General features: G+C 39.5%; 1 protein-coding gene across 5 annotated transcripts in view; it reads right to left on the bottom strand.

The window, feature by feature from the left end:
- Positions 1 to 23197, bottom strand: part of il16 (interleukin 16) — a 129293-nt gene that overhangs the window by 26497 nt on the left and 79599 nt on the right. For 4 of the 5 annotated variants that reach the window (XM_057839858.1, XM_057839868.1, XM_057839876.1 and 1 more), the window contains 4 exons: positions 15963 to 16177; positions 7949 to 8077; positions 5473 to 5545; positions 3415 to 4526 (listed from right to left, as the gene is read on the bottom strand). In XM_057839858.1, the coding sequence (XP_057695841.1) occupies positions 3415 to 4526; positions 5473 to 5545; positions 7949 to 8077; positions 15963 to 16177 (1529 nt within the window). The remainder of the gene's footprint in view (positions 1 to 3414; positions 4527 to 5472; positions 5546 to 7948; positions 8078 to 15962; positions 16178 to 23197) is intronic. The other variant, XM_057839890.1, reaches the window with a different exon arrangement.

Below are 23197 nucleotides of genomic sequence, written 5' to 3'. Positions count from 1 at the left end.
AATTTCTTTATTTAGACAGACAATGTTGAGTGGTCTTAAGACAATTGTTTATTTTTTGCATTCCTCGATAGTTAAAAGATTATTGTGTATGTTAGTATAATTTAAATTCTGTTCAAATATTGCAATTTAAATTTTCAAAACAAACAAAAAAATCCAGACACTTATTCTGGAAGTTTTCAAAATGTTTCTTTAGTATATACGTAGTTTTTGAAAACAAAGGTTTGAAGCGAACGATGTATCTCTTGAACCAATACACATGAAAGTTAGTATAAGTCAATCCAGATTTATTTTGCATTGATCATTTGCCTATCAATTAATTAGGTTCATATTTGTGAAAAATGTGGCCCTGACCCCCGTTCACCCATCTGTTTGGTCTTATTAATGTCCCGTCCCCAGCAAAAACTGTACATGTAGGTTATGCTGTTATATGCTGTTCCAACACATAACAGAGGGCACATACTGGATTTAATAATATCCAAAGGTCTTAACATCTCTGAGGTCACAGTGAATGATGTTGCTCTGTCTGATCACTACTGCATTATGTTTAAAATGACCACCCCTGTCCATCCTCTGAAAAGGGAAACAGAGGTGATTAGGAAGCGTTACATAAGTGATAACACTTGTGCGTTATTCACACAGGCCTATGCCTCACCATTAACCCCTACAATAGCTCCAGTGGAAGAACTTGTAAATAGTTTCAGTTCCAGTGTGATCACTGTAATTGACACTATTGCCCCGATTAAGACAAAATCTTTGTCAAGAAAGAAGAGGTCACCCTGGAGAAATGCCATACTAGCTATAAAACAAAAGCAAGTTTGTAGACGAGCAGAACGCAGATGGCGAAAAAACAAACTCCTAGTTTTTTATGATATCTACAAAGACAGTCTTCGCAAATACAACCAGGAACTGAAAAATGCTAGGCAGTCATATTTTTCAGAGATCATTAGTAGAAACACTAACAATACCCGCACACTATTTTCTGTTGTTGACAAACTGACAAACCCACAAGCATCAATACCTCAGGAATTGGCATCTGAGGTGTCCTGTAATAATTTCGCAGCATTCTTTACACACAAAGTACTAAAGATTAGACAGACTGTGTGCAACTCCAGATTAACAAATGTTACACTAAATGCCTCCCAAAATGTCCCCCACGTCAATCTTAGACAGTTTAGCCTCTTGGACTATGCCACTTTAACAGAAATTGTGTCGAAATTAAAGCCCACAACATGCTGCCTTGACATCCTTCCTTCAAACTTTTTCAAAACTGTTTTTCATTGCATAGCCCCAGACATACTTCAGATTATAAATACTTCTCTCCAAACAGGAGAGTTTCCTCAGACTTTAAAAACTGCAGTAATAAAACCTCTCCTAAAAAAACCTAATCTGGATGCCTCAACCATTAGTAATTACAGGCCAATATCAAATCTGACATTCCTGGGGAAAATTATCGAAAGGGTTGTATTCGAACAGATCCAGAATTATATGATGCAAAACAATCTTTTTAACTCATTTCAGTCTGGATTTCGACCACAACACAGCACCGAGACTGTGCTTATCAAAGTCCTAAATGATATTCGTCGGAATACCGATGCAGGCAAATCATCTGTTCTGCTACTATTGGATCTCAGCGCCGCATTTGACACGGTTGATCACAACATACTACTCAGCAGATTGGAACAGTGGGTAGGGCTTACTGACACTATTCTTCAGTGGTTCACATCCTATTTACATGATAGGGATTTCTTTGTGTCAATCGGAAACCATCAGTCAGAACGAACCAAATTCACGTGTGGAGTCCGTCAAGGGTCAATTCTTGGACCACTCTTATTTAACATCTATATGCTTCCGTTAGCTCAGATAATGGAACAGTATGACATCTCCTATCTCGCCTATGCAGATGACACACAACTGTACATTTCTGTGTCCCCACATGATTATAGTCCCTTAGTCACCCTGAGCAAATGCATTCATCAAATCAATGAATGGATGTGCCAGAATTTTCTCCAGTTAAATGTGCAGAAGACAGAGGTGATCATTTTTGGGCCAAAAAAGGAAAGGTCAAAGATAAGCAGCCAACTTAGCACAATGTCACTTACAGCTACAAATCAAGTCAGAAACCTTGGCGTAATTATTGACTCAGACCTAAAATTTGATAGCCATTTAAAGTCCGTCACTAAATCCGCTTATTACCACCTAAAAAATATAACCAGAATTAAGGGGCTTCTGACTCAACAAGACATGGAAAAACTTATGCATGCATTCATTTTCAGCAGATTGGACTATTGCAACGGTATATTTACAGGTCTTGATAAAAAATCAGTCAGGAAGTTGCAGCTGGTACAGAATGCTGCAGCCAGAGTCCTCACAAATACAAGGAAGCTGGACCACATTACACCAGTTTTGAAATCGCTACACTGGCTTCCAGTAAGTCAAAGGATAGACTATAAAATACTACTGCTCGTCTACAAAACACTTAATGGCCTTGGACCAAAATACATGCTTGACTTGTTAGAGTCCTATGAGACATCTAGACCCCTAAGGTCGTCTGGAACCGGTCTTCTGCATGTTCCAAGAACAAGAACCAAGCAGGGTGAGGCAGCATTTAGTTATTATGCTCCTCACCTCTGGAACAAGTTACCCGAACGTCTGAAGTATGCTCAAACTGTTAGCTCTTTTAAATCAGGGCTAAAAACGCTTTTGTTTAGCACTGCATATCTATAACTGTCTATATATTTCAATCTACCTGCTTTCTATTCCTCTTGTTTTTATCTCCATTGCTGATTTCAATTATTATTAGTAGTAGTAGTTTTTGTTTTATTTTTATTTTATTTATTTATTTTTGTTCTGTGATTAAATGCGATCTTTTGTCTTCGTTTCTACGTTGTGTTGATTTAAATGTGATTTTTATGATCTTCATGTGATGTAAAGCACTTTGAATTGCCTTGTGTTGAATTGTGCTATATAAATAAATTTGCCTTGCTTGCCTTGCCTTATATTGTCCCTACCAATGAAGAGACCAAACCCTGTCACTCTTACTCTTTTCTGACGTAATTGTTGCATGAATTCCAATTTGGGTGACTTGACAGTTCGGACCGCCGCTACATTCTGGAAAAATGTGGCCCAGATCGGATTTAAACCAAATACGAAAGTGACCCAGATCGGATTTGAAATGTTCCACTTCTATGCGACTTGTGACGTTCAGACGGTCCAGTTAATGCCTCACTCGAGTCGGGAAAAACACGAAAAAATCGGATTTGTGCATTTAGACTTGCGGTATTAACATAGCCTACTAAGTATTTTTGTAAAAAAGATGAAGACGAAAATTAAAAGGGCTGCCCACCCCCAACAACACTAGTTCAAATACACATTTCATGATTATTGTTGATCAAATATTTGTGTGTGCAGGAATACCTGATTACTAAAGGCAAGGATTTTGCCAAAATTCTCTCCTTCCAGGTCTTGATTAGCGGAAATGTCTGTCGACCCATTATCACTTGTGGTCAGGTTACAATGTTCTCTTTGATTGTCTATTTCATCTTGTGCTCTCATTTCTGGAAAACTCACTCCTTCGGCATGACTGCATCCCACAGAGGTGAGGCTTGGAGTGGAGAAGGTTTTGGACTTTGGACTAACATCTTCAATCTGCTCTGCTACTTGAGTCATAAGTAATTCTCCAGAAGGTAGGATATTCAAAGCATGTTGTTCTGAAACTGGAGTTGAGAGCGTTGTCCCAGATTCTGACTCAGTCTGAGAATGAGAATCTATATATGATTTATGGTCATCCTCGGGCATATTTTTTGTTACACTAGATTCGAGCTTGAATGGAGTACTTGAAGAGAGGGAAACAGACATGTCTGCTAATCCAGAAGATGAACACTGGTTAGCTTGACTATTTTGTGGGCTTTCATTTTTGTTTCTTCCATATTTGTCCACTAGAGGGTGAGAGGTAGATGGGACTACATGTCTCTTAACGTCCATTTGCTCTGTATTGTCTGGGGATGAAAAAGTCTCGAATGAATGGATTTTGTCTTTGATGGACAGGCTGGCGACAGATGAGGCAAATGTTGTACCAAAGCTTCTGTAGAAGCCCACGGGATGTCTTGGTTTTGCAGATTCACCCTGCTTCTTCTGGTCTCGCTCATACCGAATTTTTCTCAGGCTTTGGCGAAACCCAGCAGGCTTGGGTGCTACCGGTGGTCCCTTTTTGGATCCAGTGGGTATCTCACATTTGTTTTCAGGAGTGAGGTTAGAAAAATAATCTGAGATACCACGCATGGCATTGCATTCCATCTCTGGCATGTTCTCTTCGTTTTTCATTTTAATAGGCTTATGGTGGATCGTGTCCAGTTGAGTTCTGTCTGTATTATGATAAGGGAAAGGGGGAAGGTTGCTAATGTCTTGCCAATCTTCAGACAAACTATCTGTAAGGCGAACCCAGGGATCTTGAAGCTGGTGTTCAATGTGAGCTTGCCTCCCTAAAGTGCCTCTTTTTGACTGTGTGCAAAGCTCAGGTGATGATACACCTGTCCTCACAACAAAAAGAAACATATGAGTTACTTGACTTACAATGAATGACGATTATAATCATTTGATATTATATTTAGGCATAGACTTCATAATTGTATTGATGAGTCGGATCGGTCATGCACTGCACCACGCCTTAAAGTAGGGGGCCACTCACATCAAGAGGAGCTATTCACAAACACGTGCACGCAGTGATCTAACGCCGGATTTCTGTTGAAAAAGTACGAAAGCTGTGCCGCATACAAACAGGAAGTATTGTCTCAGGAGTTATTTGTTCGAGGATTCAAGGTAATTATATTTTTCGTACCATGCATGTATTTTGAAACATGAAAAAATTCAATGGGAGAAATTAAATGCTACGGACTAGCATCATTCTTCGACATATTTACGTAAAATAAATACTAACTGCACTGTTTTTTTGCTTTAAGCAAGAACTGAGACAGTTTTACGTCCATATCTGGAAAGAATTTAGGGATTTAAGCATTTATTCACAAGAATTTTCAAAGGAAAAGCTTTGTTTACCTAACGCGGCCGCTAGCTACATTTATTAACAGACTAGCATTGTACTTCGACATATTTATGTAAAATAAATGCTAACCGAAGGTTTTTTTTGTTGGTTTTTTTTGCTTTTAACCAAGAATTGAGACTGTTTTACCTCCATATCTATAAAGAATTCGGGGATTTAAGCATTTATTCAAAAGAATTTTCAACGAAAAAAGCTCATTGTCTGTGATTCCACTCAGTCAGCTTTGACGGCCTCGCCAACAATGCAGGCCCCCTATTTATTGGCTCCGCGCACCGTGTCCCATTTTTTATTATTGTCCCATTATGAAGTCTATGATTTGGCTATTATTATCCGACAAAAAAAAACTTACAATAGACTTATGATGACTATTAAATCAACCAGCATTGCAGAACACTTGGAAGTTACATAGGTTATCTTACATGTGTGTTGCTCAGCCTTTAAAGTGAAGTCTTCTCTGCTCCCCTCTGACTGTTTTCTCATGTGTTCTTCTTCCTTAAAGACGAATATGAAGAAATATTTCACTGTTTGCAGTAACTCAGCCTGCTTCCGCTCAGACACTCACCCACACACTGTTGTGAGCACACAAAAGCAGTGTGGGTCCTGGTTTTAAAGGCGTGCTGCGAAACTGCCTTATTTTACTCCCTGCAACAGTAAATGCCAGTGTTGTCGGGTTTGTGGTTTTCCTGCTCACAGCCCCCTTGTTTGATTTATTTGGGCAGAATTTCTTCCTGTTATCACCTGCCTTGTGTCAACACTTCTCATTTCAGAATACAATAGTACTTTATTATCAATACACACAGAGTTACAATATATCGACGATATAGGACTAAATATCGCGACCAGATAGGTTATCGATTTGCTCCCACCTACTATGACATACACTGCTGGCCAAAAACATTGGCACCCCTGGCCTGCAATTCTGTCAGATAATGCTCAATTTCTCACAGAAATGATTGCAATTACAAATGCTTTTGTGGTAATGTCTTTATTGATTTTGCTAGCAATGAAAAAAAAAACAAAATAGAATGGGAAAAAAAAAATTAATCATTATCATTTTACACAAAACTCCAAAAATTGGCCGGACAAAAGTATGGGCACCCTTTTAAAAATCATGTGATGCTTCTTTAATTTGTGTACTTTAATTTGTGTAATTAACAGCACCTGTTACTTACCTGTGGTACATAACAGGTGGTGGCAATAACTAAATCACACTTGCAGCCAGTTAAAATGGATTAAGCATGGAGGAAAGAAAGAAGACTAAAGAACTGTCTGAGGAAAATTGTGAGGAAGCAAGGGCAATCACAAGGCTATAAGTCCATCTCCAAAGACCTGAATGTTCCTGTGTCTACCGTGCGTAGTGTCATCAATAAGTGTAAAGCCCATGGCACTGTGGCTAACCTCCATAGATGTTGGCGGAAAAGAAAAATTGACGAGAGATTTCAACGTGGATAAAGAACCTCGACTAACATCCAAACAAGTTCAAGCTTTGCTGCAGTCCGCGGGTAAAACAGTATCAACCCGTACTGTCCGTCGGTGGCTGAATGAAAAGGGACTCAATGGTAGGATACTCAGGAAGACCCCACTTCTGACCCATAGACATAAAAAAAGCCACGCTGGAGTTTGCCAAAACTTACCTGAGTAAGCCAAAAATGTTCTCTGGTCAGATGAGACAGAAGTAGAGCTTTTTGGGAAATGGCATCAACATGAGTTTACAAGGCCTTCAAAGAAAAGAACACAGTCCCCAGAGTCAAACATGGCGGAGGTTCCCTGATAATTTGAGGTTGCTTTGATGCCTCTGGCACTGGACTGCTTGACCGTGTGCGTGGCATTACGAAGTCTGATGACTACTAACGAATTTTGCAGTATAATGTAGGGCCCGGTGTGAGAAAGCTGGATCTCCTTGAGAGGTCATGGGTCTTCCAGCACGACAATGACCAAAACACTTCAAAAAGCACTAGAAAAAGGTTTTGGAGTTTTGTGTAAAATGATAATGATTTGATTTTTTTTATTTATTCTCTTTTGTGTTTTTTCATCGCAAATGAAGACATTACTACCAAAGCATTTGTAATTGCAATCATTTTCTGGGAGAAATTGAGAATTATCTGACAGAATTGCAGGGGTGCCAATACTTTTAGCCAGCAGTGTATGTGTTTAGTAGGGATGAGTGAGTACACCATTAAACCGCTACCTGTATCTCAAGGGTCTGCAAGTCCTGTCCTCGAGAGTCTTTATCCAGCTTGTTGTCCATGTCTTCATACTTTAACACACCTGAATCAAATGATCAGCTCATCAGCAAGCTCTGCAGGAGCCTGATAACGATCCTATTTTTTAAAAACTGATCAGCAAGCTCTGCAGGAGCCTGATAACGATCCTATTTTTTTTTTTAATTCAGGTGTATTAAAGGAGGGAGACATGGAAAACAAGGCCTTAATAACCTCAATTACCTTTTGGGCTACAAAGTACTGCGATATATAACCTTTTCGATATACCGTCCCATCCCTACTTCGCACTAGGAACTGTTATTAGGGGACAATTACCTCCTAAATAAACCATCTTCCATCCATTTTTGTTTAATTCACACTCTCCAATCTTTGAATATTCCCGCTCAGCTCTACAACTGTGGATAACCAGGAAATGACTTGATGGTAACAACTTAAACAGCTGACGTACTCTGAGATTGCGGACATTGTGCCATATAATATACAGTATATTAATCCCAAACTCTCTAATTTAGTGCACGGCCGTTAATAAAACAAAGGGGAAATTTGAGTTACGTTGCCAGCGTAGGAACAGAACTCGTTCGTAACTCGAGGACTCCTGTACTTCATAATAGCACACAAAAATAAATACTGTCCATTACACTGCATTACGTGAAGGTAAAATACCTAAAAATACCTTATTGCCATCGTAGGCCTCATCTGGGGTCTTCTGACTGGTAACAGGCGCATTAAATGGTATATTGTAGTCATCATCAGGATACAAAGGCACAGACATTCTGTTGTCAGACCATGTCTCTGTAATTGACTATAACATATGAGAATTTGCACAAATGAGTATCTAGATATACGTAGATAGTGCACAAGAAAAAAACTAGAGAAAATGTTGCTTGTCTCGATAGCTATATTTTGTCACTTGCAACATTGTCACTTAACATATCCTGGCTGGTCCTCCTATACAGGCCAGAAAAAAAGGTAAACCTTGTAACTATGATCTATAATAATTATTATTACTATCATTTTTACAATCTTATCTGAGTGATTTAGAAATGAAGTAATCTTGACTGAGCATGCTAAAGTGAAATGCACTTGCTTTAATGTCTGGGAAATCTCTTGCTGAAAATGGGGGAGGTGAAGGGGACTGGGGGCTGCCATCACAGACACCTGTCTTCAAATATAACAAGCATGAGTGTGCTCCAGCACACGAACAGGCTGAAGCCTATGTGCGTATGCCATCGGCTGGCTACCTCGGAACCTACAGGCCCGATAAGTCAGCAATTTTAATCAGCCCTGATATAAAGATCATAGACTTCATTACCTATTGACGTGACATTTCGTCATTCTTTGCGTAACGTCTTATCAGAGGGGGCCGAACTTCATTTAGTAATAGCCGAAGACGGCACACGCTCATGTCGGATTTAAGCTTGGATTTTTGTAGGTATTTGTTCGAGGATTCAAGGTAAATATTATATTTGTGTGAAAAGCTTGTAAAGACGTTTGGCCTCCGTTATTGCCAACAAAGGGTACAGAACAAAGTATTGAGACGGACTTTTGGTATCGACCAAATACTTATTTTCCACCGTGATTTGCAAATAAATTCTTTAAAAATAAAACAATGTGATTTTCTGTTAATTTTTTTTTCACATTCTGTTTCTCATGGTTGAGGTTTACCCATGTTGACAATTACAGGCCTCTCTAATATTTTCAAGTGGGAGAACTTGCACAATTAGTGGTTGACTAAATACTTATTTGCCCCACTGTACGTAAAATAAACTCTAACTGCATGGTTTCTTTGCTTTTAACCAAGAATCGAGACTGTTTTCCATACATATCTATGAAGAATTTAGGGATTTAACCATTTATTCACAAGAATATTCGACTGAAAAGCTCTGTTTCGCCAGGCGTCAACTAGCCTCATTCGCTAACAGAGTAGCATTGCGCTTCGACAATATACGTAAAATAAACGCTAACTGCACACTTTCTTTGCTTTTAACCAAGAATCAAGACTGTTTTACGTCCTTATTGATGAAGAATTTGGGGATTGAAGCATTTATTCACAACAACTTTTGCCAGAAAAGCTCTGTTTACGTCAGACGGCTGCTAGTCTCATTCGCTAACAGAGTAGAATTGTACTTCGACAATATACGTGAAAATAAACACGAACTGCACGGTTTCTTTGCTTTTGACCAAAAACCAAGACTGTTTTACGTCCATATCTATGAAGAATTCGGAGATTTAAGCATTTATTCACAAAAAAATTCACCAGAAAAGCTCTGTTTACACCAGGCGGCCGCTAGCCTCATTCGCTAAGAGTATATACTAGATGACTTCCAAAGATTTTTTTAACAATAAAATCGCAACTATTAGAAATAAAATAGATGAATTACTTCCAACTATTAGGTCTGATGAAGTGCGGACTAAAAATTCAGAATCTCTTATAAACCCCTCTAAAATATTAAATAACTTTACCACTCTAGACCAAATCGATGTAATTTCAATTATAATGTCTTCCAAACCATCAGCGTGCCTCCTAGACCCGATCCCAACCAAACTTTTTAAAAAGACCCTGCCTCTAACTATTGATATTATCCTAAATATAATAAATACCTCATTAGTTACTGGCCACGTGCCCCAGTCCTTTAAATATGCTGTTTTTAAACCGCTTTTGAAAAAAACTACTCTTGATCCTGATATCTTGGCCAATTATAGACCTATCTCTAATCTACCATTTCTCTCCAAAGTCCTTAAAAGAGTGGTAATTAAACAGCTCTGTCAGCACCTACAGGACAATAGTTTATTTGAACATTTGCAGTCTGGCTTTCGAGTTCATCATAGCACTGAAACTGCATTAGTCAAAGTAACTAATGACTTGTTACTAGCCGCTGACGTTGGATTAGTCTCGATCCTGGTTCTGTTGGACCTGAGTGCAGCCTTTGACACAATCGACCATAATATCTTATTGCAGAGACTAGAATGTGACATAGGCGTTAGAGGAGCAGCACTCTGCTGGTTTAAATCATATTTATCTAATAGGTACCAGTTTGTCAATGTAAACCAGCAATCATCACCGTACTCTAGAGTTAGTTATGGTGTGCCGTAAGGATCGGTCCTCGGGCCCATCTTGTTTAAGCTGTATATGCTTCCTCTACGTAATATCATCAGAAAACATAGCATTAACTTTCATTGTTACGCTGACGACACACAACTGTATTTATCAATTAAACCTGAGCAGATCAGGCAAGTGGACAAACTAAGCACCTGCGTCCGAGATATAAATACCTGGATGAGCACTAACTATCTTCTACTTAACCCTGAAAAGACAGAAGTCCTTATAATAGGCCCAAAAAGTGTGAGAGACTCTTTAGCCGCCCAGATAGTCACTCTGGACAATGTAAGTGTAGCCTCCAGCACCACAGTTAAAAACCTAGGCGTTTTATTCGACCCTGACTTATCATTTAAAGCTCACATTAAACAAACTTGCAGAACGGCCTTCTTTCACCTGCGCATCATAGCCAAAATTATAAATATTTTATCTAAAAGCGATGCAGAAAAATTAATTCACGCGTTTGTTACATCTAGATTGGATTACTGTAACTCCCTACTTGCAACTCGTCCTAAAAGTTCCCTAAAAGGTCTTCAGCTAGTCCAAAAAACAGCAGCAAGACTTTTAACAGGAACCAATAGAAGAGAGCACATCACCCCTGTGCTCCAGGCCCTTCACTGGCTTCCAGTCGAGTTTAGAATTAAATTTAAATGAATCCTCCTTCTCACAATTAAGACTATTAATGGGTTGGGGCCATCTTATTTCACCGATGCTCTGGTTCCATACCGCCCCAACAGAACACTCCGCTTGCAGAATGCAGGTCTACTGGTAGTTCCCAGGGTTTCTAAAAGTACTGTCGGAGCTAGAGCCCCTGTTTTATGGAATCAGCTTCCAGCTGAGATTAAAGAAGCCGAGACAGTATGCACATTTAAGACTAGATAAAAACGTTCCTATTCGACAAAGCTTATGGTCAGGCTAGTTGAAGTCGGAGTAGACTCACAGTTTAGTCTAAGCTGCACTAGCAGCTATAATGCTGGAGGAAGTACAGCCACTGAGTTCTATCTCCTTTTTCTCACTCTACCTACCACTTGGCTTACTTTATTTCTATTTTCCAATGTTAATATCTAGTTGTCTAGTCTCTTCATCACTAGTCACCCGGTGTCCCCTTTCCCCACTCCCCTCTGGGGAGGGGCTATTTTTCAGTTGAAGCCTCCTGACTGTCCGGACCCCTGGCTGGATGGACGTCCTCGTTGCTACACCATCCCATCTGGCTAGATGGATCTCTTCTTGTTCCTTTACTCCACTACATCTTTACAGACTGTAACTTCGCCTGCTAATTCCCTTTAGCAGTCCTGATGCTTCCTGTCTATCCGTCTTGGGAGTGGATCTCTCCTGACTGTGGTACTCCCCAAGGTTTCTCATTTTCTCCCAAAGACTCTGGAGTTTTTGGAGTTTTTCCTTGCCGACATGGAGGGTCTAAGAATGGGGGATGCCCAGGACTTGAACTTTATTTATTCATCTTTCTTGCTTCATTTGCTGTTTCTGATTGTGTATCATATTGCCTCTGCAAAGCCCTTTGAGACAACCTTGTTGTGATTTAGGGCTATACAAATAAAACTGAATTGAATTGAATAGAATGCGTACTGTGGGTGTAGTTTTCAGACTTTTAGAAAAGATTTTTCTTGCTTTGTCACAGATTTGACTTTTACACAGCATATAAGCCGTGTAGAGCAACTGGGCTAAAAGCAGATATTTGTCAGAAATGAGAATATTCTAAAATTTAAATATTTCTTATTACATGATTTGCGAATTTTCGCACATACGCTCATACATGAAAAATCTACTTGCAATGTGTCAAATTTTAGGGGCAAAATGCCCTTATTTAGTAGGTTTGAGCCCTGCTTGACCTTGTACATGTATGTAGGTAAACAAGCATACTTAACAACAACAACAAAAAAATAGAGACAACCTTTAATTTTCATATTTGTCACTTATAAACATTGAAATGTCACTTACACATACACTGTATAGAAAAGACAACAACTTTAGCAAAGGTTTGTTGCCTCAGACGCTGCTAGGTGGTTTCCTAGGCGCCCTCTAGTGGAGGGGGCGCTATTTTGCTTTTTAGGAAAAATATTCAAGGAAAAAGTTTTTTCTTTTTAACATGGAGTCCATTTCGATATGCTAAATGTAAAATATATATTAGTTATTTTCAAACTTCTGGTCTGAATCCATGACCGAGAATCAGATCATAATCTGGTGCCTGGAACCTCTTGTTGCTCTTGTTTTGTTCCTGCTGCGCGATTCTTGATATATTTTATGTTATGTGTGGATTTTTTAAAAATATGTGTTTATTCTAATTCTAGATTTTAATTAGTTTTGTTTTTATGTCTTGCATGTAGTGTACATATTTTGGCATCATTTCAGTTTGCGCTAAACAATTGCACTGCTATCTACTTTGCACTGTTATTTATCTATGTACGACGGCCCCCTCGTGATACAAGCAGCTCACCTTACGAGTTTTCCACACTACGATAGAAAATGAGTCTCATTATGTGAGTAATTTTTCATTACACGAGCGACAGAACACACTACGAGAGAAAATGAGTATCATTATGCGAGTAATTTTTCATTACACGAGCGACAGAAAAGACTCTCCCGGCATGTTGGAGTACCATGGCGTCCCGCCAGGTGGCATGCAAGCTCTCACTTGCTTTGTCTCCCCAAGTAAACCATCATCCCTTGAAGGGGCTTACGAGGATTTCACATCAACAGAATCCTCCATCTGCCCACCTCTTGCCTGTCCTTGTTGTCTCCGGTGATTGAATTTTGTATCGAAGTGCATCTGAACCATTTGTGCTTACAAGTGAACATTAACTATATCCCCCAGGAAAATTGCGAGCAAAGACAGTGGTGAGAAAAAGAAAAGAATGCTTTGAATTGAAACAAAGCAAAATATGATAATAAAACATACAAGTGTGTGTGTTAGCGATCTTTGTAAAGAGTATTAGCGTTTTTCTTTTAAATATATATATCTGAAAGTATATTCATTTGACTTCAACCAGGAGTGACACAAGAGCCATTAAAAAGTTTAATGTCTGACCGCTTGTGTTGCCTCATGATTCACGAAAAATATGCTTTGCTTTAGAATTTTAATGCATCCCAGGCTTTAAGGCATCGCGATGCATTGCCGAATCGAACCGAATCGAATCGTGACCCTCTGAATCGAATCGTGGCCCTCCGAATCGAATCGTGAGGGCAGTGCCGATGCACACCTCTATAAGAGTCCACTGTATATTTTTGTTTTGCGTATTTATTTGTTCTGTAGATTGTTTAACGTAAAAAAAGGTCAAATATGGCGCAATAGAATCACTGGGGAAGCACAACAAAAAAAGGAACAAGGTGACCCTTACCATTGAAATTAATACAGAAATGATAGAAAAATATGAGCGTGGTGTGCATGTGAGTAAACTAGCCAGATAACGCGGCTCACCAGTCACCCCCAACCCCGCCAACAACAACAGTACATGAAAAGTGAAGGGGAAAAACTTCCACTCTTCCGCACCTCTCTCGCGCTGTCATTCAGGAACAGCATGCAAAACACAACTGCCACATTAGAACCCGATTCGCTAAACTAATTTATCATTATATTGTTATTATTCCGATTTGTATTTATAAATTATTTGTTTTGCTATGTGTATTTGCTATTTGTAATTCTACCTGCAGTATTTATCAACTCATTCACTCCCAGTCATTTTCACCGGAGCAAGGCCCTTCGCTCCCGCCTGCTTTACTGGATTTTGACTGATTTTGCAAGGCCCACAGAAAATTCTGTTCTATTGCTATGTAAACATGGAACCCACCAAAAAAGACTCTCTTCTTTTAGCAGAAAAAAAAGTTAGTGTAACTGCCACATTGTACTGTGTTGATTTCAGGACATTTTACTGTTTTGTGTAGTTTCAATTTGTGCCAGTAGGGGGCGCGCTCGCACGTGTGAGCAGAACAGAGAGTCGACTCGACACGGCTGGTAGTTTCTTCAATTTATTCAGAGTAAGTAACGCACCGCTTTTGACCGTCAGTAACGGTAACGGCGTTGTAACGGCGGAAAAAGTAATTAGTTAGATTACCCCGTTACTGAAAAAATAACGCCGTTACGTAACGCCGTTATTTATAACGGCTTTACTCCCAACACAGCTGTTAGCACAAGCAAAGAAAGCTAACTAGCGGAGTTAATGGAAGAAAACCAAAGCGAATTTCCTCAGTCGGTACTCAGCCAACAAGGTTAGTTTATTTCTTAGTATTTATGTGACTGTCAATTGTACTTATATATTTCGTTTCTTTAATTGTACTTCTGTATGTGTTTCTTTAGTTTTCACGGTGTGTGTTTGCATTCTCAACAAGAGAGAATCAAATAAATTCATCAGTTGAGGAAACCACTTGTGCCTGTAGTACTTGAGGGAGTTACAGTTAGTTCATATCTTTTTCCATTCTTTAGAAATCAGCATTAGAAAATAGCTTAGTTTGAGCAATTTTCCAATTTCTGATGAACAGAGAAATGGAGCTTTTTGTGAAAGCATACATTTCAAACTTTAACACAGATATTTTTCGCTTTTGTGACATCCCAAACATCTGAATAAGGTTTTCGTTCTACAAAATAACATAAACAACAAGACAAATAGTTTTTGATCGCAAAGTAACAATTTATTTACACATAACTAAACTATTGAACTGTTGAACTATTTGCGCACATAACAACGGGGAATGCTCTCGGCTGCTCCCGGTTGAATGAGGTGGCTCCCAGTAATCTGATGAGTCTGGATCAAGATCGGTCTCACTTTTTTCATCATCTTCATCGTTGGTTTAAACCTCGGGCTCAGGAGTAATGCAACGTGAGCTCTGCAGAACACGTGTGGAATCTGACGCTGTTGTGGCCGTCACCGTCCGTCTCATCAAGATAGATTTTTTTTTTTATCCTTCTTTGACGATGGTTTTGTTTTCTTTTCAAAACACTCCTCCAGTGTCGTTTGCCTTTTTTTTCCGATCGTTCTCTACATTTTTCTCACGCGTCTTCACAAGATCCCTCCAACTTCCGTTTCCTGACTATTTTTCTTCACTTCCTTTTTTGGCCCTAGATGAGTTCTTACAAATGCGCTACTGCCCTCCAGTACCCAGTTTTATTGCTTTAAAATGGGTTTTGAGTATTGTGCTTTGCAGTTTAAGTGCATCAGGACCTAGAGAAGCCTCTTGTAAAAAAAAAACAAAAAAAAAACCCGTAAAATACGTATAAATACGTTTTTGGGACACTGAAGCAATTAAAAATGCAACGTATTTATACGTTTTTGGGAGCAAATGAGTTAAGGATTTAGCGTAGGTTTTTGGGCTCTGGAATAAATTAATGTATTATTATGGGAGAATCCAGCTCGGCATATGACTATTTCGACCTACAAACCAGGTCCTGGAACGAATTTGTATGTAGAGGTACTACTGTATTGTCATTTTCGGGGGGGCCTCCGAGCTACACTTTACCCTAGACCACCTAATCAACCAGTACGGCCCTGCCCATAAATAACAAATGGTTCCCAACTTAGGTAAAGTATTTTAACCATTTAATAACAAATTATTTCTTCTACAACCAGTCCCCCACACTAACCTTTGGCGTGTCTAGGCTTTGGACACGGGCCGATGGGCTAGGACGAGTGTTGCCCGAGTTGTGGATGTTGAGGCAGCGGATGTGGTGGTGGTTGTTAGTGTTGTCACTGCAGGAGCGGGTCATGGATTTATGAACTCGACGAACTGTGAGCTGACAAAATCTCCTTTCCAAACAATGTTCACATCTTGACTGGTTGTGAGAACCTGACTCCAATCCTGTCAGATAAAATAGAGTTAGGCTTTCCTCTTCACATTTTGAACTGTGCATTAATAAATCTAAAAAAAAAAAAATTTTTTTTTCTTTAATATAGATAGATTACAAGTTCTGTTAGGAATAAAGGTAAATAGAAACATTTACAAATACTTCATAGAACTCAATTTTCAGACATGGTACAGCTGCACTCAAGTGCAAAAATAGTAAAGATATATTTTTGTGTTGTCACAAACCTTGCTGAACCAGTTTGGGAATTTGGCAGATTGTTCTGCACCAACCTGGCTGTTCCGACATAGCTTGGGTTTATTCTTAAAGGAAGATGTGTGTAGTAACACATTACAGTTACTCCGTTATATTTACCGTATTTTCTGGACTATTAGGCGCGCCTAACAGCCTTCAATTTGGTCAAAAGCCAATAGTACGCTTTATATATGGATCAGTATTGGTTAATCATGCCATTAAAAATTCTTTAACGCAGCTTTATCTAGTGGTATGCATAACGCAGCCCTTACTACTATTACTACTACTGCGCCTTATAATGCAGTGCGCCCTGCACTATCATTCAAAAGTTTGGGGTCACCCAGACAATTTTGTGTTTTCCTTCAAAAGTCACACTTGTATTTTACAATGAGTTGCAAAATTAATAGAAAACGTAGTCAAGACATTGACAAGGTTAGAAATAAGGACTTTTATTTGAAATAAGCATTTTCTCCTTCAAACTTTGCTTTCATCAAAGAATGCTCTCTTTGCAACAATTACAGCTTTGCAGACCAATGACATACCAGCTGTTAATTTGTTTAAGTAATCTGGAGAAATTTCACTCCACGCTTCCAGAAGAACCTCCCACAAGTTGGATTGGCTTGATGGGCACTTCTTGTGTACCATACGGTCAAGCTGCTCCCACAACAGCTCAATGGGTTTGAGATCTGTTGACTGTGTTTGCCACTCCATTGCAGATACAGGGTGACCCAAAAAAAACGTTTACACTGCCATAATACAATTTAAATGCCATGCTTATTCATCTTAGAATTAGAATTTAATCACAAATTATACATTATTGTAAAGAACATGTACAGTACACTCTATTTTTCAATGTGTCCTCCCTTAAGTGTCACAACAGCCACCAGGCGCCTGCGGAACGCTTGACAGGTCTTCTTTATGTAGGATGCTGTCATCTTTTCCCATGCTCTAACAATGGACCTCTCCAAGGCTGCCACAGAAGTTTGTGGCTTCTTACAGGCACTGTCCTCCACAGTTGCCCATATGCTATAATCCAGGGGATTGAGATCTGGACTCTGGGGTGGCCACATATCACCTTGTCAATCAACTTTTTGGTCCACACAGATCGGGTTTTCCAGACCCAGGTTTTCGTGAGACTGTTCCAGTATCTTTCAGCTTCTTTTTAAATTTGTAGACTGCACATCTGGATATTCTCAGATGTGCTGCAATCTCAGTAGGTGTCGGACCGGCACGCAGCTATTCAGGTACAGCTAAAGTTTTCTTCATTTTCAGCAAAAGCACAGGAATTGTACAGACAAGAGATTACCAGCTGCATTGAGTGACCTTAATGAATCACTTAAGCATGACAACCTGTTTAGATATGTTTCACTGGCTTTTAAACAAGCAGTCAACTGAGTGTAAACTTTTTTTTGGGTCACCCTGTAGAAGCCAGCTGCCTGCTTCTTTCCTAAATAGTTCTTGCATAATTTGGAGGTGTGCGTTAGGTCATTGTCATGTTGTAGGATGAAATTGACTCCAATCGAGCATTGTCCACAGGGTATGGCAAGGCGTTGCAAAATGGAGTCTTCCTATTTAAAATCCTGTTGACCTTGTACAAATCTCCCAATTTACCAGCACCACAGCAACCCCAGACCATTACATTCCCTTCACCATGGTTGACAGATGACATCAGGCACTCTTCCAGCATCTTTTCAGTTGTTCTGCATCTCACAAATGTTCTTCTCTTTGATCCAAAGTCCAAACACCTCAAACTGTGATTCGTCTGTCCATAACACTTTTTTCCAATCTTCCTCTGTCCAATGTCTGTGTTCTTTTGCCCATGTTAATTGTTTCCTTTTATTAGCCTGTCTCAGATATGACTTTTTTTTTTTTTTGCCACACTGGCCTGAAAACCAGCATCCTGGAGTCGTAACTTCACTCTTGACATTGACATTAGCATTTTACTGGTACTATTTAATAAAACTGCTAGATGAGGACCTACGAGGCATCTACAGTGCCTTGCAAAAGTATTCGGCCCCCTTGAACCTTGCAACCTTTCGCCACATTTCAGGCTTCAAACATAAAGATATAAAATTTTAATTTTTTGTCAAGAATCAACAACAAGTGGGACACAATCGTGAAGTGGAACAACATTTATTGGATAATTTAAACTTTTTTAACAAATAAAAAACTGAAAAGTGGGGCGCGGAATATTATTCGGCCCCCTTGCGTTAATACTTTGTAGCGCCACCTTTTGCTCCAATTACAGCTGCAAGTCGCTTGGGGTATATTTCTATCAGTTTTGCACATCGAGAGACTGACATTCTTGCCCATTCTTCCTTGCAAAACAGCTCGAGCTCAGTGAGGTTGGATGGAGAATGTTTGTGAACAGCAGTCTTCAGCTCTTTCCACAGATTCTCGATTGGATTCAGGTCTGGACTTTGAATTGGCCATTCTAACACCTGGATACGTTTATATTGAACCATTCCATTGTAGATTTGGCTTTATGTTTTGGATCATTGTCCTGTTGGAAGATAAATCTCCGTCCCAGTCTCAGGTCTTGTGCAGATACCAACAGGTGTTCTTCCAGAATGTTCCTGTATTTGGCTGCATCCATCTTCCCGTCAATTTTAACCATCTTCCCTGTCCCTGCTGAAGAAAAGCAGGTCCAAACCATGATGCTACCACCACCATGTTTGACAGTGGGGATGGTGTGTTCAGGGTGATGAGCTGTGTTGCTTTTACGCCAAACATATCGTTTTGCATTGTGGCCAAAAAGTTCAATTTTGGTTTCATCTGACCAGAGCACCTTCTTCCACATGTTTGGTGTGTCTCCCAGGTGGCTGTGGCAAACTTTAAACGAGACTTTTTATGGATATCTTTGAGAAATGGCTTTCTTTTTGCCACTCTTCCATAAAGGCCAGATTTGTGCAGTGTACGACTGATTGTTGTCCTATGGACAGACTCTCCCACCTCAGCTGTAGATCTCTGCAGTTCATCCAAAGTGATCATGGGCCTCTTGGCTGCATCTCTGATCAGTTTTCTCCTTGTTTGAGAAGAAAGTTTGGAAGGACGGCCGGGTCTTGGTAGATTTGCAGTGGTCTGATGCTCCTTCCATTTCAATATGATGGCTTGCACAGTGCTCCTTGAGATATTTAAAGCTTGGGAAATCTTTTTGTATCCAAATCCGGCTTTAAACTTCTCCACAGCAGTATCTCGGACCTGCCTGGTGTGTTCCTTGGTTTTCATAATGCTCTCTGCACTTTAAACAGAACCCTGAAACTATCACAGAGCAGGTGCATTTATACGGAGACTTGATTACACATAGGTGGATTCTATTTATCATCATCGGTCATTTAGGACAACATTGGATCATTCAGAGATCCTCACTGAACTTCTGGAGTGAGTTTGCTGCACTGAAAGTAAAGGGGCCGAATAATATTGCACGCCCCACTTTTCAGTTTTTTATTTGTTAAAAAAGTTTAAATTATCCAATAAATGTTGTTCCACTTCATGATTGTGTCCCACTTGTTGTTGATTCTTGACAAAAAAATTAAATTTCATATCTATGTTTGAAGCCTAAAATGTGGCGAAAGGTTGCAAGATTCAAGGGGGCCGAATACTTTTGCAAGGCACTGTATTTCTCAAACTAGAGACTCTTATGTACTTGTCTTCTTGCTCGGTTGTGCAGCCGGGCCTCCCGCTTCTCTTTCTACTCTGATTAGATCTTGTTTGTGCTGCTCTCTGAAGGGAGTGGTACACAGCGTTATAGGAAATCTTCAATTACTTGGCAATTTCTCTTATGGAATAACCTTCATTTCTAAGAACAGATTGTCAAGTTCCACGTGAAAGTTGTCTTTTTCTGGCCCTTTTGAGAGTTTAATCAAACCCACAAAGATGATGCTTCAGATACCCAACTAGCTCAAAGGAAGATCAGTTTTATAGCTTCTCTAACCACCTAAACTGTTTTGAGCTGTGCCAACATAATTGCACAAGGTTTTCTAATCATCTATTATCCTTCTAAGGCACTTTTTGAGACAAATGTGCTTCTATGAGTAGTTTTACCATACCATACTAAAACTACTAAAATTAAAAAATTTTACTTGAGTATATTGGTGAAGAGGAACTGCTATTCTGCTACTTTTCCTCTGTTTTCTACATAAAGGTAGTCACCGGGTTAGGACGTACCCGACTTACATGATTTCGACTCTACGATGCCGGTGTCTCTTCCGCCATTTTGTCTCTAGTTGTTTATTTTTTTTTGTTTTTCTTTTTACTTTTGTTTTGTGATGCATGCTTTTATTTTGCCACATGAAGCATAGAGCAGGTAGTTCGTCCAAACACGAGTAACAGCGCATGTGCACACGAAGAAGACCAGCCGGTTGAGAGAGAGAAAGAGAGACAGAGGTAAGATAACAGCTACAAGTCTGCACGCACATCTGTTGCTTGTGAAGCATCCACAGAGGCAACAGCTGTATATTACACCTATTGTAGTGTTATTTGTGTTTTTTTCAATTGTTGTCAAATACTTGGTGTGATTGTTTTTGATGATGTGCGGACGCTTACTGATACATGCCCATCGTTTGTGTGGATTGTTATTGTTGTATCAGCAGCTAGTTATAAATGCAAATTTGAATTGCTGTTATTGAAGATGAAACGGATTTAATTGAATGTTTTTCCCTGTTTTATTCTACAACTGTTAATGTCATGAGCAACTGAATAAAGTCAGCAAACCACACAGACGTCTGACATTGTCATTTCGGAGCCTAGCTCGCTTTCTAGCTAGGACTTAGCTACAACGTCTCGGTGAGGACATTATAATGACGTGTAGTACATGTTTTTGGATAGTTATTTTGACATTTTTTGGGGTACTTATGGGTACTTTAATGATTGATTCCGACTTAACGCAGAAATTCGGCTTACGTCGCCATCTTAGGAACGGAACTCGTTCGTAACCCAGGGACTACCTGTAATAGGTTTTACTTTATTTTTGTCAGAGATTGCCTCAGTGGCTCTATCAGTTTTAACAATGCGACATCGCACGAGTAATCATGAGTCAATTAAATCAATCAGACGAAACAATAGTCACATGACCACACACAAGCTTGCAGTCCTATGATTACACTGTTCTGTTCAAAGCGTTGCCGTCAATATTACTTGAAAGTGCAGATTTCAACCCCTCTTCCAGTTCTTATTTGGCACCGATAGACCACGGAAAACTTAAGATATGACCTTATTAATTTCATAGTAGGAAATATGAGTTCTCCACTAGGGGGCACTCATGCTCTTTGGACAGGTGATGTTTCATTTCTGTAGATTTTTCTTGTTGGAATTCAATTGTTTTTGTGTATTGTTTGGCCTAATATGGTCGTAAAATAGGGCTAGGGTTATAGTACAGTATTATAATAATAACAATAATAATAATGGCAGTTTATATAGATGACATGACACTGTGCCGAGAAAAACAATGCAATAAACCAATGCCCACACAACTGAAACCTTCGATCATAATTGCTGGACCCAAAAAAATAATCCAGAGCCATTGAATTTAACCTCTACTGTCCTATAGCTTTAACATTCATAATAATGAAGTGCAAATACCCAGACAACACAGTCATCCTTCCACTTATATCAGACATTCAAACCATCCTGGCATTTCAGCCTGGTGTGCACAGATAACTAATTTAAAATTAATGTCAACAAAACAAAAGAAATATAACAAAATTGCAATATACAGTTGTATGAAAAAGTATCTGAATGTTTTGGAATTTCTCACATTTCTACATAAAATCAACATCGAAAGTGATCTGATCTTGGTCAAAATCACACCGATGTAAAAACAGTTTCTGCTAGAACCACCCAAACATTTATAAGTTTTCATATTTTAATAAGGATAGCATGCAAACAATGACAGAAGGGGGAAAATAAGTCAGTGAACCCTAGGCCTAAGGACAAGAGCAATTGAAACCAATTTTTACCAAACATTTTAAGTCAGGTGTGTGCCCGATCACTGATGAGTGGTCTAAAGCTGCCCTCCCCACTATAAAACACACATCTGGTAAGAATTGTCTTAATGAGAAGCAGTGTCTGATGTGCATCATGGCTCGGTCAAGACAGCTGTCTGAAGACCTGCGATCAAGGATTCTTGATTTGTTTAAAGCTGGGAAAGGATACAAAACCGTCTGTAAAAGCCTGGATGTTCATCAATCGGCAGTCAGAGAAGTTGTCTACAAATGAAGAGAGTTTGGCACTGTTGCTTCTCCCCCAAGGAATGGCCGTCCACCAAAGATTACGTCAAGAGTTCAGCACAGAATACTCAGAGAGGTAAAAAAGAACCCTACAGTGTCTGCTAAAGACTTATAGAAATCACGGGCACAGTGCAATATCTCTGTGCACACATCAATGTTTATGTAAAACTATGGCCAAGAATGGTGGTCATGGGAGCACTCCACGGAGGAAGCCACTGCTGTCTAAAAAAAAACAAAAAAAACATTGTTGCTCATTTAATGTTCGCAAAAAGCCACTTGGACACTCCACAGATGTTTTGGCAATATACTTTGTTGTGGACTGATGAAACCAAAGTTGAATTGTTTGGGAGTAACACACAACATCATGTGTGGAGGAAAAATGGAACAGCTCACCAACATCAACACTTCATCCCCACCGTGAAGCATGGTGGAGGGAGCGTCATGATTTGGGGCTATTTTGCTGCCTCAGGGCCTGGACAACTTGCAATCATTAATGGAAGAATGAATTCCAAAGTTTATCAGGATGTTTTGCAGGAAAACCTGAGACCGTCTGTT

Source organism: Corythoichthys intestinalis, chromosome 1 (genome assembly GCF_030265065.1).
Source record: "Corythoichthys intestinalis isolate RoL2023-P3 chromosome 1, ASM3026506v1, whole genome shotgun sequence".
In the NCBI taxonomy this organism is placed as follows: Eukaryota; Metazoa; Chordata; class Actinopteri; order Syngnathiformes; family Syngnathidae; genus Corythoichthys; species Corythoichthys intestinalis.
Note: the sequence above shows the minus strand (reverse complement) of the source record. Positions and strands in the feature narration are given on the sequence as shown.